Source organism: Rhineura floridana, chromosome 6 (genome assembly GCF_030035675.1).
Source record: "Rhineura floridana isolate rRhiFlo1 chromosome 6, rRhiFlo1.hap2, whole genome shotgun sequence".
In the NCBI taxonomy this organism is placed as follows: domain Eukaryota; kingdom Metazoa; phylum Chordata; class Lepidosauria; order Squamata; family Rhineuridae; genus Rhineura; species Rhineura floridana.
Window position 1 is genome coordinate 51122627 of NC_084485.1, and position 15805 is coordinate 51138431.

General features: G+C 47.3%; 1 protein-coding gene across 3 annotated transcripts in view; it reads left to right on the plus strand.

Moving 5' to 3' along the window:
- Positions 1–15805, plus strand: part of DRAM2 (DNA damage regulated autophagy modulator 2) — a 34486-nt gene that overhangs the window by 3105 nt on the left and 15576 nt on the right. For 2 of the 3 annotated variants that reach the window (XM_061631825.1, XM_061631823.1), the window contains exon 2: positions 5559–5716. In XM_061631825.1, coding sequence (XP_061487809.1) covers positions 5586–5716 — 131 coding nt within the window. In that variant the 5' untranslated portion in view covers positions 5559–5585. Of the gene's footprint in view, positions 1–5558; positions 5717–13230; positions 13436–15805 lie in introns of those variants that run through there. The other variant, XM_061631824.1, reaches the window with a different exon arrangement.

The window sequence follows — 15805 nt, forward strand, 5'->3', positions numbered from 1 at the left end:
TCTGTTTGTTAGGGAGAGGAATAAAGATCTATGCACGGCACTGAAGCCCCCCTGAAAACATTACTCAGCCACTCATCTGAGACTCATCATGCATTGCCCACATACCTTTAATCCTATTTTTACCAGGGAAGGAGATTCTTTTTAAAATGATAACTGAGGTTCTCAGCAAACTGAATTCTGTTCACAATGCCATGTACCTCATATTTCTACATTTATGTGGAATTACAAAAAGCACATAGGCCTACCTGCAATCCAAGGTTTGAAATTCAGTAAAGCACATCAGTGCTACAGGTCAGCTGGAGGGTCTCTGTCTCTGGTGCTGAATCTGCTGTAGGATACAAGGAAGCCAATAATATATGCCTTTCTCATCTAAAAATCCATAAAATATTTCTTTACAATTGCTTAGCCTTTGTCCAGAAGCCTTGCTGTTTGAGGGTAGTCTGAGACCAAAATAGTGCTACCATACTAAATGTTAAATAGTCTCATATTTTCCTATCTAATACCAATGCCTAATGCTAGAGAAGTATAATTTGCTCCAAAAAATAAATCAAAGGGAAGGCTTGGAACAGGAATTAATAAGATTCCCTATATAAATTCTTATTTTGGAGCAAGAAAAAAAAGGAGCATGAGGATAATATTCTCATGAATTAATTTTTAGACTCACTGAATGAAAACTGCTTCCCCATCCTTGAACAAGGTGCACTCCTGCTGCCCATCAACTAATGGGCAATTGGGAGCACACCTTGCTCCAGCAAAGGAAAATCGGGAATCCACTTTAAGTTCCTGATTATTCCTTTGAAGCCCTGCCTGTGCCTACCCCAGTGTCCATGACATCAGGTATAGGGGAAGTGGATGTGACTTCCGCAAAATGGCCTTGTGGCTAAATGGGGAGCCCAGAGATTCAGCTCGCCTGTTTTAGAGCTTGGAATAGACTCAGAAGAATATTAAAGGGGAAATTAGACGATATCTCAGCAAATGCATGGTTTCACTAAATTACCAAATAATGGGAATGGGGGACTGTAGGGCATTGGAAAGGAAGGGCTTCTTTCATTTTAAGTCCAGTGCTGCTCCTCTGTAACTGCTCTCCTGTAGCTGTTCTGCTTTTTTTCACCCCAGCAGGGTTCACTTCTGGTTTCAGGACTAACTTTTAGCATATTTATTATGACTGGAGAGTTGTTTAAAAAAAAGAGGTAAAATCATTGGCACTTTCACTTGTAACATACCTTGACTTATTTTAACCTAGATGTGCACAAGCCTTGTACCTGTGCATTCTGTTCTCATGCTGCCCCTTCTTTCTCAGCAGACCATAACTGGATACTTCCTGGGTTAATTAATCATTGTTTCCCATTTTTTCCAAACCAGAAAACTACAATTACCAGATTCAGAGCAATCAGGATCTGAAATCAACTTCAAATGTGTCCTGAACCACACCCCCACAGCCCAAAACTGTAGGGAATTTTGCAGAGACAGGTTTCTGGAACTATTGTCTGCCAAGCTGCAGAGTGAAAGTAGCTTCCATATGGAGGAACAAAAAAAAATCTAAATTGGACTGACCCTATGGTCCAAGATAGTTTATAGTGTGAATGGAGTGTGTCCTCTATTTTATCAGTTTTTCCAGAGAAGATTGCACTTGACTGTATGGTTAACATTGTATTGCATTGTTAGTGTTGGAAGTGGGGCAAGAGCAACTCCTGTTCTGTTCTTTTGTTTATGTTCCAGAAGGGAGATAGAGTTAGGGTCCTCCAGATGGATAAGCTTGATTACCTTTACCTGGGATGCTCTGACTGACTTCCTTCTGGCTATTAGACTGATATGTCTTTAGGGAAGCTTACCTGCCCCTCCTCCTTCTGCCCTTTCCATTTCTTCTCTTCTCTGACTGTCTGGGACAGAGGAGACACCTTTTGTCTCTGCTCTCTCTCTCCTAGCCATGAGGTCAACTCCCACGCCTGGGCGTTCCACCTCCAGCTTAGTTAGTTAGAACTAGGTATGTCTTTCTATCTACTATGTATTTCTATAAATAAAGTAGCTTTTCTTATTTTACTAAGTCTTAAGTCTCAGTGATCCTGATGCAGGGTAAAAGCCTGCTTTCTTAGGTAAACACACACACACTGGCACACTCGCATTTCAGACCGCTGTTACCCTCTGCTGTGCTGCTTAAATTTAGCAACCAGCAACAGTTAGCGAAGACAATTTTAGAACTGTGAAACCATTTTTTATTTTTTTAGCTAAACAAAAGCATATTAGAAACCTTAAGTCTCTGAGAACCTATGATGAGAATACTCCAGAAGAGCTTTGGGCACACACATTTCTGAGAACAGTAGGGTTGATTTATGGCAAACATAAGCAGCATTCTTACGTAATGAAAACTTAAAAGAAAACTATTATATATAGACATTTTCAGATAGTGACTGACTCTAATTAGGTTAAATTATTATAATGCTGGAAATACCCTTGCAATATAGATACTGTACTGTTATATACCTCTGGGAATGCCCTAGGCTGTGACAAAAAAAAGTGAATTGTCAGGATGGTAACATCAGGAAGATCTGAATATGAGCTTCCTATTATTATACAGCCATGAGAGTGGCTGTACACTATAGCCAGTGTGGATTTTTCGCATTCTGCAATGTTAAATTGAAAATACCCCACACACCATTCTGCTGCTTCCCATAAGCTCATTTCAGAACAAAACCTTTAAAAACTTATAGTCCTGAACTCAGAAACGCTTGCTCAACAACCCTCCACATTTTCATGGTGATACACAAAAACCTCCCCTTCCCTTTCCTCCCTACCACTACCCTACCTCCCCTTCTCTCCCCCTTCCCCCTCCTCCCCCCTCACTGCCCCTCCCCCAGGTCAGTTTCACCTATCCTAAGCATGACTGCATAGGAGTAAATCCCACTGAACTCAAAAAGCATGCAAATGATCAAACCTGCCCTCCCCTCCTCCTCTCTCCTATCACCTCCCTCTTTCCCTCCCCCTTCCTTCACCCTTCCCTCTTCTTCCCCTTCCAGTCCCCTCCCCCCTCAGCTCTCCCCTCCCTTCCTGCTTCCCTCTCCACTTCTCCTTCTCCCCCATGGTTAGTTTTACCTATCCTAAGCATGATTGCACAGAAAAGTGAAGAAGGAAGTGGGCTGCCTTCAAGTCGATCCCGACTTATGGCTACCCTATAGATAGGGTTTTCATGGCAAGCAGTATTCAGAGATAGTTTACCATTGCCTTCCTCTGAGGCTGAGAGGCAGTGACTGGCCCAAGGTCACCCAGTGAGCTTCATGGCTGTGTAGGGATTCAAACCCTGGTCTCCCAGGTCATAGTCCAACACTTAACCACTATGCCATTAAACTCAGTAAGCATGCAAATGATCAAACTACCCTGCCCTCCTCCTGTCTCTCATCCTCTCCCTCCTGCTTCCCCTTCCTTCCCTTTCCCCCTCCTGCCCCTCCCTCTCCCCTGGCCTCCCCCTGCTTCCCTTTCTCCTCCCTCCCTCCCTCCCTCCCTCCTATCCTATCCTAAGCATAATTGCACGGGAATAAATCCAACTGAACTCAATAATCATGTAAATGATCAGATCTGCGTTTCCCCTCCCCCTCTCTCCCCTTGTTCCCCTCTCTTCTCCCCTCCTCCCTTCTTCCTCCCCTCCCCTCTTCTCCCTCCTCCCCTGCCCACTCTAGCCCCCCCTCCTTTCCTCTTCTCTTCCTCCCCCCATGGTCAGTTTCACCTATGCTAAGCATGACTGCAGAGGAGTAAATCCCACTGAACTCAATAAGCATGCAAATGATCAATCCATTCTCAGCAAACTTACACAGGATCCCCTTTCTTACCTCCCAGATTAAAAAGCAGAGAAATTCCTAATAGCTAAAAAATGCCTTGCAGTTTAAGAACGTACCTGTATCAAACTTTAAAAAGCAGGGAAATTGGGCAGCTATAGTGAATGCACCAGGGGAGCAGGAGACCTGACCTCTCTGAGTTATTGGACTGCCCTACAAATTTGTCAAAATGCAAACACAATTTGGGTTGGTCTTTCACAGTCCAATCCACTTCCTGTATAGCTTGGAAGAATTTGGTAACATGTGCCTCTGAGAAACAGTAATAACACAGGAGAGAAGCAAAGCAAGAACACCAACAAACATATACAAAAAATATAATTCTCCATCTTTGGAGATGTAGTCCTGATTGCAGGTGTGCCACCACTCACCATATGCTCCTGCTCCCCTGGTGCATTCACTATAGCTGCCCAATTTCCCTGCTTTTTAAAGTTTGATAGAAATATCTGTTGGCTATAGGTGTGTTCTTAAACTGCAAGGGTTTTGTTTTGCCTATTAGTGAATCTACAGTTATTTCTGTGGCATATACCTGAAAGATTTATTCTTAAGGAAAATATATCTTTGACAAAACATAATTGTCACGGCTAGACCTACTTCTGATTAAATACTGGAACCAAATAGTTAGTGGTGGATTATGTATAAGGGAAGTGTTCATTGTAATCAGAGCTAACACACAATAAATTAAGGGTAGTCCAAATTAATATAACTTTTTTGTATAGGATACTTTTTCTAAATCGTTATATTACTTCTTTTTGCAGGGTCAAGCTTACAAGACTATTTCGCTTTTGCCTTCTAGCTGAATGTTACAGCAATTATTTTTGTTTTTCCTCTGCTGTAAATGTTTTCTTTTTAATGATTGCACTGTATTGTCTGTCTATAAGCAAAAAGAAAAAGGTTAGGTCATCTGCACAGCATTAGCTGGACTTACCTATATCTAAGGCTGGGATGATGAGGATTATCATGTAAACATTGATTTATACTCATGGATAGATAAAAAAGAAAGCCGCTTTTACAATGCCTATTTTATTTTTCCAACCTCAGGTGGAAATTGGTCCCAGTAATACCATTAGTATCAGACTGCTCCTCTATGGTGTATCATGGTTGCTATTTGCTAATCTTCTTGTTTCCATTCTTTAGTAATGGTACCTGATTAAAGAAATATTTAAAATTCTCTTAAGACTGATGTAGTTTTTCATATTTGTGTTTTAGAATTTACGTTTAGAATGTTGATCGATAATCATATTTTTTATTATATGGGGGAAATACTGGGGCACATTCTCTACCCATTGTGCCAGGCATCCCCTTTAATCCTTCAGGATGTTATAAACATCTGTGGAGAACATAACTGGGAAAACATTGTGATCATTTTGATATCACTGTCATGAATTGAAACTTCTGAGAAACTAGGAAAATTCTCTCCCCACCCATCTAGCTCTTAAAAAAAAGTAGCTTTGTACATGTCCGAATAAACGTCTGCTTTCCAGTTCCCAGCGCTTCTGTATTGCCATCAACTTTCTGTTTCCTGATCTGTGCTGGTGTTGCAATACAAGCACAAAGAATGAAAATGAAACTAATATTTGTAGACAGAAGTCTTGATTCAGTGAAAGGATTTGCCTGGGTGTGTTTCTGAACACAGAGTTGGAAGACTGCATATTAGAAGAGTTGTTTGCTTTCAAGGGTGGGGAGGAGGAAGAGAAAAATACTTTTGTCTTTGTATCTCTTCATTCTTTATAGTGTTTGGACCTGGAAGATGATTTTGAGATGTGGTGGTTTCAGCAAGGTCTGAGTATCTTGCCTTCGGCTCTTGTTGTTTGGTCATCTGCTTCCTTTGTGTTTTCATATGTTACTGCAGTCCTCTTACATCATGTTGACCCTTTGGTGCCCTACATCAGGTCAGTATGTTTTCTACTATTTCTACTATTGAACTATTATATGTGCTGTTACCTGCACCATAACATCACTCCACGGGAAAGCCTTCCCTCCTTCGTTTTTTCTTTTTAACACAAACTCTTTCCTAAATTAAAAAAGTCACATGAATAAAGTTTTGGCATCAAGCTACTTTTAATTTTATAACATGAAATATCAAACGTAACGTAAATTATATTCTCTCTCAATTTAAAAGGCGCTGCAGCATATCATATAATGAAAAACAAGAGAAGTTCTCTTGAAACTTCTCCCTTTGCAATTAATGGGGTTGAAGTGCACAAGTGTGTTCAGGAGTGCATTCGTGGTTTGGTATAGCTTCCATTCATTTCAATGGGACCACATAAGAGAGATTCCCAGTAGGCTGTGTCCAAGGTGTTCATAGGCCCTGTACATCAAATTGTGTAATGAATATGTAGTGCTATCATCTTGGTTTTTCCCCAGGTAGCATGCCATCAGGTGGGTTATAGCGCTGCCTAGTGTCCAAAGGCAGGAATGCTCAGGAGTCAAGATTTTAGCTGTTCTTTCCAGTCCTCAACCCAGTCCATTTCTGCTTTTGTCCGAGGTTGGATCTCTCAGCCTTAAAGCTTATTCACCTTTAGTCACTGTAGTTGTGAGTCTGTTTCCTTGTTGTATTTCTGTCTTTGTTTCACTCTGCTTGTTTGCATTTGTGTTTTAAAAAAAAATCCAAGGCTTGCTACTGTGGCCTGCTTCCCCTGGCCCCTTGGAGCGGCCTTCCTTACAGCCTCCCTGGTTCCCTTCCCTGGGTCTTGCTACTGTGGCCTCCTTCCCTGGGCCCCTTGGGGTGGCTTTCCCTGCAGCTTCCCTGGTTTCCTTCTCCGGGCCTCTCACCCAGGGAGGCGCTTTTTGGCTTCCTCCTCCTCACTCCCGCTTACAGAGCTCACAACTGGAGCTCTGTTTCTTTGTCCCTCGAAGTATGTGGCATAGCTCTGGCCTTCCTTGCTGCCACTCACCTTCCTGGGATGGTTCCTTCCCTCCTTGCTGCCAGCAGCAGCTCCGGCTTTGTCCCTTTTGGCTGGCTTCTTCCCTCCTCGCTCCCTGGGCTCAGCTCCAGCCCCTCCTTCCCTAGCAACTGCCACTAGGTGCAGCTCCAAGAGCTCTTTTCTTTGCCTCCCCATTGCTTTCACCTCTCCTGCCTTTTTCTTCTCAGTTGGTCTCTAATCAGCTCCTAGCCTTTGGTTCTCCTCTCTTCTTCTTCCCTTCCCGGCTTGAACAAGGGTGAAGTAAAAAAAGCCCAAACCCTTCTTGGCTGTCTTCTGAGGTCAAACCGCTCCCATCTACTGTGTGCATGTTATCTCTGGCCTCCATTAATCCACCACACCTCTCTACCTGTGCATGTGTTGATTACTTGTTCATTGTACCTCTCAGCCTGTGTGCGTGTTGTTTGGTCTTTATTCAGCTAGCACCTGGTACCGCTTCCCTCTACCGTGTGCATGTTACCATGGCTGGGACATCTTCTTCTGCGACTGGATATCACTACTGAGGCACAGCGCAGTGATATGCAGCAGCCATCATCTCTGCAGTCACTAGCCTCACGGCCCATGTCAGAAGGAATTCCACTGGAAGGAATGTTGACCTGCAATTTGGGCTTCACCGTACCTCTCTACCATGTGTGTGCGGCTTGGCCTCCAACATCCACCGCACCCCTCTTCCAGTGTATATGTTGACAGCTGGATACTGCACCCCTCTGCTGTGTGTGTGTGTGTGTGTGTGCGCGCGCGCGCACGCTCTGGTTGACCATCTCCTGTGTGCACATTTCTTCCTATGTATGATACCTTGGTCAGCTCAAGCCCTAAGGTAAGCAAGGCAGCCAAACTTGGGCCTTCCAAGTATTACTCAGAAATTGCACCAGAGCAGCAACATTTAGTGTGGATGCTGCTTGTGGTAGAGATAAATTGGCAGTGTTGTATCACTCTCCACTGTGCTTCAGGTCCTAGTCTGTCCAGTGACTGTGGAAAGGGTTTAGCTTTCCCTCAGAATCCTTGGGAAGAGATGTGGCGTGATCTTCTGCTGAGGAGTTTTCCCGCCTTTTTTATTGGAGGCACTAGAACATCAGGTTCAATATTTCTAAGAGAAAGGCCTGAACAGCAGCAGGCCATTTCCAGGGGCAACAGTAGAATAACCTGGTGGCTCTTCAAGGGGGGCTCAGTGTAGTGAAGGCATATGAATTGCCTCATGAGCTTCAGCTCAAAGCTCCAGTTTGCTCCTCTAAACAGTTGCAGCCCTTCATAACTCTGTAAATTCTGGGATTTATTCAGTGACTTCTGTATGGAGGAGCATTTTACTGTTATTCTGTTGGGAAAACGTAACTTAGCAAGATAAATAAATTAAGCTGAGTATAGCTTTGTCAATTTACAAGAGGTTTTCTACCCTATCTATTTCTAGGGCATCAATGCAAAGCTCCAGTTTGCTCCTCTGAACAGTTGCAGCCCTTCATAACTGTCCGAGTAAATATTTGGATTTATCCAGTGACTTCCTTAGAAGGAAAGAAGGTGGAGGAGGATCTTATTGTTGTCCTGCTGGGTAAACATAACTTAGCAAGATGACATACATTAAGCTGAATATATCTTTTTCAAATTGCAAGAGGTTTTCTGCCCTTTCTATTTCTGTGGCTTCAGTGTGGTTCTCCAGGAAGGTAGTGGTTGCATGGTTAAGTCCTGACCTTCACCAGCAGGTTCCTGGGTATCCTGCCCAGAGCCTGAGACACGAGATGGAGGCGAGGCTTGGTTTAATTCTTGTTTTATTAGGGTGATGGTTACATCCAAAGCAGTGCGCTTCATAAACCTGTCTACTTTAGCTCACTACTTTCCCTAGCTAAGCTACCTAAAGAATCTCTGCAGCATGTGGGGAGAGTTGACTCAGCACCAGAGTCTGGGTGGGCACCTGCTTAAGTAGGGAAGGTCTTCGCCTGTAACCGACGGCTCCTCCGCAGTTCCACCCTCTGGGAGTCCCACTTCTCGCGTGGGGTTAGGGCAGGCAAGCCTCTGACACCCAAACCGACTGTGAGGTTTCTCTAGGTGATGGCGTGACCTCAGGAAGTGGGAAACTGGTTGGCGGGGAAGCGTTTGAAGTGCCAGGTGCGGATTCTGGTGCGTGCGGGGTTGGTGCGCCTGGAGGGTCACTTCCCAATGGCTCAGATGGGGAACTCGCAGACGGGGCAGGATCTGCCTCAGCAAGAGGGGTGGACGAGGAAGTCTGTGGACTGAGAGAACCCCCCCCCTCCTATAACGTCCCCAGGGACCTTGTCCTCATCTGACTCCTCTCCCTGATCTAACTCCCCTTGCACCTGGGGTGCAACATCATCCCCCCCTCCATGCAGCATCTTCCTCCACCCCCTGGGTTTGGGCTTGTCCGGGTAGGCATCATGGAACTCTCTCACCAAGTCCCACACATGGACGTCATCAGCTGATTCCCACAAACGTTCTGACTGATTGTACCCCTTCCAGTGGATCAAATACTGAAGCCACCCTCGGCGCCCCTGCAAGTCCAAAATCTGTGCCACCTCATACCCCTCTTGTCCATTCATCGCTACGGGGGGCTGAGGCACCTATGGCTCCCGGTGGAGATTGGAGGGTTGCTCCAGGGTAAGCAGGGATCGATGAAACACCGGGTGTATCTTGAAGGAGAGAGGCAGCCTCAGGTGAAAGGCCACTGGATTGATCTGCACCTCAACTTTGAAGGGCCCCACGTTTTGGTCCTCCAGCTTATGGCAGCACACCGTAGTAGGTAGATAACGTGTGGACAGCCACACCCTGTCTTCCACATGGATCACGGGCCCCTCCTATCGATGTTGATCTGCGACTCTCTTATAGTCCATTTTTGCCCTCTCTAACTGTTCCTTCAGCAACTGCTGCGTTGCCTGAAGCTCTTGCACAAAGTCCTCTGCTGCCGGAACGGCAGGGCTGGCATGTGGGGCAGGAAAAGCTCAAGGGTGATATCCCAAAGAATGGGGTTTGTTGCGTGGTGGCATGCTCTGTCTGCACTGTTGTAAGTGAATTCCTCTAAGGGCAAAAAGGATGTCCATTTGTCTTGCTGGTAACTGACATAACAGCGGAGATACTGCTCCAATGTGGCATTCACCTTCTCAGTCTGACCATCCATTTGCGGATGATGGGACAATGACAGTCTCAGCTCACTCTGCAGGAGTTGCCACAAGGCACGCCAAAGCCAAGCCGTAAATTGAGGCCCCGGGTCTGAAACTAAACTGTCTGGGAGGCCATGCAACCAGTAAACATGCTGCACATACAGTTGAGCCATCTCTCGTGCATTTGGGAATCCCGAGCACGGAATGAAATAAGCCATTTTAGTAAAAGTATCCTCCACCACCAACACTGTTGTCTTCCCCTGCGAGGGGGGAAGGTCCGTGATAAAGTCCATAGTTACCATCTGCCAAGGGCCCTGGGGTGTAGGGAGTGGCTCCAAGAGTCCTGCTGGCTGTCCTGTGACGTGTTTGGCTCTTGCGCATACAGGGCAGAACTGGACATAGTGCTCCATCTCCTACTTCATCCAAGACCACCAAAACTCCCTGGCGACTGTTTGCAAAGTTTTAAAGGCTCCAAAGTGCCCAGCAGTGGGGGAGTCATGAGACTGATGCAGGACTTCAGCCCTCGCTTCCCCGGGGGACATGTACATAGCGTCATAGTGATACAGCACCCCCTTCAGCGTATAGCCCTCTGTACTCCCAGTAGGCTGCCCCTCTAATTCAGTGCGCTTCTCCTTGACAAATGGATCTTGTTTGTCATGCCCCTTCGGAGGACTCGTCAGACGAGGACGACTCGGGAGTCACAGCCACAGACCCAGAAGGGGAAACAGAGGAAACTCCTGAGAATGCAGCTCCTACTCCCCCTCAGCTGGAGAGCGTCCAAGACCCAGCTGAAGCCCTTCAGCCGGAATCAGTCAGTGACCGGGAGGCTCCCCTCCCACCTGCAGAGCAAAGATGACAGAAAGTCAGGCAGCAGAGGGGCCGGCCTGTCCATTTAAGGCCAGCACGCTTGCAGAAGCCAGAGGGGTGATTGTTCCCACCTGTCTGCAGAGGTGTTCTTTAAAAGACAGACCCTGGCTTCAGTGTGTTATGTCGTCAGGTGTGACCACTGTGTGTCTTCCTATCCCCTGAACCTTGACTTGGACTGATCTCTCGGCAAACTAGACCCAGACCTTCACTGACGTCTCTTCTGGGTTTCTGGCTTGGCACGTAAGCTTGGAACAGCCGCTGCCCTTATTTTGCTTCCTCCTTGCTAGCCTGGCAGATTTATAGCCCAGCTGCCGGCTGAGGACTTACAGCCTGGCAATTACCAAGGAATCTCCAGCCCTACCTGCACCCCCACCGACACTGCTGTCTCAGTGAAAAGCTGACATTGTTCTTGCGCCGAATGCTTTTCTTCCACCCAGGAGTCCTGGCACACCCCTGCCACCATCTTCTCGAGTATAATCAGTTGCTGCAGTCTCGGAGTCAGATTCTCCAGGTATTCCAGTTTGTGGAACAGAGTATCTGCTCGCTTATTCTGCGCTTGAGAAATGTAATGGGTTCTGAAGTGGAAGCGAGTGAAGAACTGTGCCCAGTGCACCTGCCTCTGGTTCAGCTTATGTGCAGTGTGGAGGCTGTCCAGGTTCTGATGATCGGTGTGCACCTCAGTCTCATGCTGCGCTCCTTCCAAAAGATGTCACCAAGTTTCAAACGCATCCTGAATAGCCAGCAATTCCTTTTCCCACACGGTGTAGTTTTGCTCTGAACTTGTCAACTGCCGGGAAAAGTAAGCACACGGTCTCAGACCTCCCCGTCTCTGTGCTGGTTGTAAAAGCACCGCTCCGACGGCCACATCCAACGCATCTGTCTCCACCACAAAGGGGTGTGTTGGGTTCTCGTGTTGCAGTATGGGTTCTGAGGTGAACCGAACCTTCAACTCCTTGAAGGCTCCTTGCGTGGCGTCAGTCCAGTGAAAGGGACCTAGGCCTTTCAGACAGTCCGTGAGGGGCACAGTCTTGTCAGAGTAATTAGCAATGAACCGATGGTAGTAGTTAGCGAACCCCAGGAACCGCTGAAGTTCCTTCTTTGTTTTGGGAGTCTGCCACATGAGGACGCAGTGCACCTTGCTGGGGTCCAACTCCACCCCGGTGGGAGAAATGCAATACCTCAGAAAGTCCAGCGTTGTTAGGTCAAAGCTGCACTTCTCCAGCTTGGCATAGAGACATTGTAGCACCGCCCACACGTGCTCTCGTGTTCAGTTGGGGAGTCCGAATAGATTAGGATATTGTCCAGATACACAATCATGAACCGATTCAGATAGTCCCTAAATATGTCATTCATGAAGCTCTGGAAGACCTCTGGACTATTAGATAGTCTGAAAGGCATGACCAAGTACTCAAACTGTCCATAATGTGTCTTGAACACAGTCTTCCACTCACCCCCTCCTTGATTCAAACCAGATTGTAAGCTCCCCTCAAATACAGCTTGGTATAAATCTTGGCCAACTGCAGTCACTCCAGCATCTCCGTGATGAGCGACAGGGGGTAGCTGTTGGGAATGGTGATCTTATTCAGCTCTTGGTAGTCATCACACAGGCGTAACTCTCCGTTCTTCTTCTTAAACAGCAAAGGGGCCCCGGCCGGAGACTGGGAGGGTTGAATGAAGCCCCTCTTCAGGTTAGTTTCCAGGAATTCCCTTAGCGCTGCCAGCTCCATTTCCGACAAGGAGTAAATCTGCCCTGCAGGGATGCGCACCCCCGGCATCAGATTTATGGCACAGTCGTACGGTCGATGGGGGGCAACTGATTGGCTTCCTGTTTGTCAAACACATCCCGGTACTCCTCATACTTGTCCAGCAGGACAACTTCCTCCTGTGGTACGACTCCAGCCACAACATTGGGGGAAGGCTTCTTCCGCGGTTGGCAGTGCTGATGGCAGTACCCCGAAGTAAAGAGCACCACCGCTTGGTCCTAGAAAATTGTGGGACTGTGCTGAACCAACCAGGGCATTCCCAACACCACTGGGAAGCGAGGTAGGGAAGCCATGTGGCATGACAGTCTCTCTGCATGTTCTGAGATTTCCATTTCTAGCATCTCTGTTGCCCTGGTAACAGTTCCTGACTTTAAGGACCACCCATCAATGGTCTCGACGGACAAGGGCTGTTCAAGCATTTGGGTGGGCACCCCATGCTCCTGAGCGAAGTCCCAGTCCATAAAACTTGATTGAGCCCCACTGTCGATCATGGCGCTGACCTGGATACTTCGCCCTGAAGGAAGAGTCAGTCGAACCGGCAGGTGAAGGGCGGGCTGCGATAGGAGGGGTTGGTGGCGAGGCCCTGGTGTCTGCTTTGCTTCCAACTCTTTGGCCTATATGAGAGCTGGGATTTGGAGTTTTCTTGCACCGGAGCTCTTTCTCCTTTGGAGGGGCATCCTTGGGCCAGATGCCCCCCTTTCCCACAATACAGACATAACCCCTCCCTCCTGCGCTTCTCCTCCAACAGGCATGGTCTAGCCCCTACAATTTGCATGGGCTCCACCCCCAACGAAGTTGAGGTTCCCATGCTAAGTGGGAAACGGACGTGGGAGAGAGGTGTGGGAGCCTGAGAACATGGAAATTCTGCCCTGTGCTCCAAGTGGCAACCTTCAATCCGATCGTCTATCTGCAGACATAACTGGATCAGCTCCACCAGGCTGCCAGGCGGGGAGGTATGTGCCAATTCATCCAGCATCTCCGGGCTAAGCCCATTCCAGTAGAAGTACATTAAAGCTGGGTCATCCACCTCCTGGGCTAAGACATAAAATGTGTTAGTATAGGTCCCCATGGAACTCTTTCCCTGTTTCAAAGTTCCTAGCTGGTGGGTGACCATCTCTTTATGCTGAGGGTCACGAAACATCTCGGTCATGGCTGCGACGAAGGTGGTATATTGACCCCAAACAGGGTCATTTCTCACGAGGTATGGGGTACCCACTTGGCTGCTTCCCCTTCCAGGAGGCTGATGATAAATGCCAACTTCACATCATCATTCGGAAACTCGGCTTGACACACGTGTATGTATAGTTCACACTGGGCAAGGAGCGTGGCAAACTGGTCATTCTGGCCACCATAGCGAGGAGGTGGTCCCACTGGCAACCTGACTCGGATGGGTGGCATGGCCGCCACTGCTGCGCTTCCTTGGGCAATCAGGACTTGAAGGTTTTGATGCTTGAGTTGGAGATTCTGGGTTACTGCCTGGAGATTCTGGACTTCGGCATACAAGGCTTTGACGGTTCCTTGAAGTCCCCCTTTGGTGCCGCCGCTAGCCTCCATGGTGTCAGTCATGGGAGCATCGGTGAAGGGAGGTGATGGCTGAGTCAAGCTGTCCTGCCCAGAGCCTGAGACACGAGATGGAGGCGAGGCTTGGTTTAATTCTTGTTTTATTAGGGTGATGGTTACATCCAAATCAGTGCACTTCATAAACCTGTCTACTCTAGCTTACTACTTTCCCTAGCTAAGCTACCTAAAGAGTCTCTGCAGCATGTGGGGAGAGTTGACTCAGCACCAGAGTCTGAGTGGGCACCTGCTTAAGTAGAGAAGGTCTTCGCCCATAACCGACGGCTCTTCCGCAGTTCCACCCTCTGGGAGTCCCACTTTTTGCACAGGGTACAGGGGGGCGAGCCTCTGATGCCCCATCCGATGGTGAGGTTTCGCTAAGTGATGGCACGACCTCAGGGAGTGGGAAACTGGTTGGCGAGGAAGCGTTTGAAGTGCCAGGCAGGGATTCCGCTGCGTGTGGGGTTGGCACGCCTGGAGGGTCACTTCCCAATGGCTCAGATGGGGAAGTTGCAGACGGGGCAGGATTTGCCTCAGCAGGAGGGGTGGACGAGGAAGTCTGTGGACTGACAGAGTCCCCCCCTCCTATAACATCCCCAGGGACCTTGTCCTTATCTGACTCCTCTCCCTGATCTAACTCCCCTTGCGCCTGGGCCTCAACACTGGGCAACTTACAACAGTTCAAAATTCCATATTAAATTTATCAAAACAATTTAGCCTTTCGTAAGGCTTACTTCACTGTGTTCAATTTGTGTAACTTGACTCAAGGTTACACACATTGGCATATATGTACTGAGGTGATATTCTGCTTCCCTGCTGGCATTCAAGCATTTCAGTGGTCAAAGAAACAGAAAAAAATGTTTAAATGTAAGATTATTCTCATTGTACTCTTTATTTTGACAGGTAGTCTTCTGGATGATTTTGAGGATGGTGTCAATAGAAAATGCCTTTTTTAAAGAGGCAGGCTTCCAGGCCTTCTCTGGCCTTCTCTTATTCTCTTCTGTTCATTTAAACAGCAGTTAAGTTTAAGATTACTGGCTCTCTGCAGGTGCTCTTTCCATGGCACTGGTTTGTGACTGCCTGGAAATGGGCAAAGTTTTACCTAGCTGGAGCAGCTTCCCTTTCTGGCTGCTTCAAGGCATTTAGGGGGTTTGGTTACCTACATTCCTTGGAATTCATCCTTCTCTTCTGATCTTGAGATACTGCATTGATATCTGTACCCCAGCATTCTGGTTAGCCAGAAAATGTTATTGGGCATTACTCTGAGCAGATGCTGCTATGTCCTATGGGCAGCATTCCAGAGCTGAAATGCCACTGTCAGAAAGATCTAGTCTGCAAACACTGCCTGCCTATAAACTAGCAAGTAGAGGTGCTTGGAAATTTCCTGGTGATCCCAGTAAACAGGTAACCTCATATGAGAGCAGATGGTCCTTGAGACACCCTGGTTTCAAGCTTATAGGGCTTTACAGCTCCCTCAAGACCGTCAAGGGAGCCCCAAGAGGCAGGATCTGGGTCAGGTAATAGCTCGCTTAGTGGAACACCATATTATGCAAATATGCTGTTTGTTAATCACTGTCTAAAGCTCCCTTCCTTCCAGTTTAATACTAAGGAGCTGGGACTTGCATCCTGTGCACACCCTTGTTATATTTCAACCTTGGCTAAAATCTTCCCAAACTTCTCAGTCATTCAGGCAGAGGCAGAATGAGGTGGGTGCCTTGGACAGCACATTAGGAACCATTAACAGAGTGGCAATCATTACATTTGTA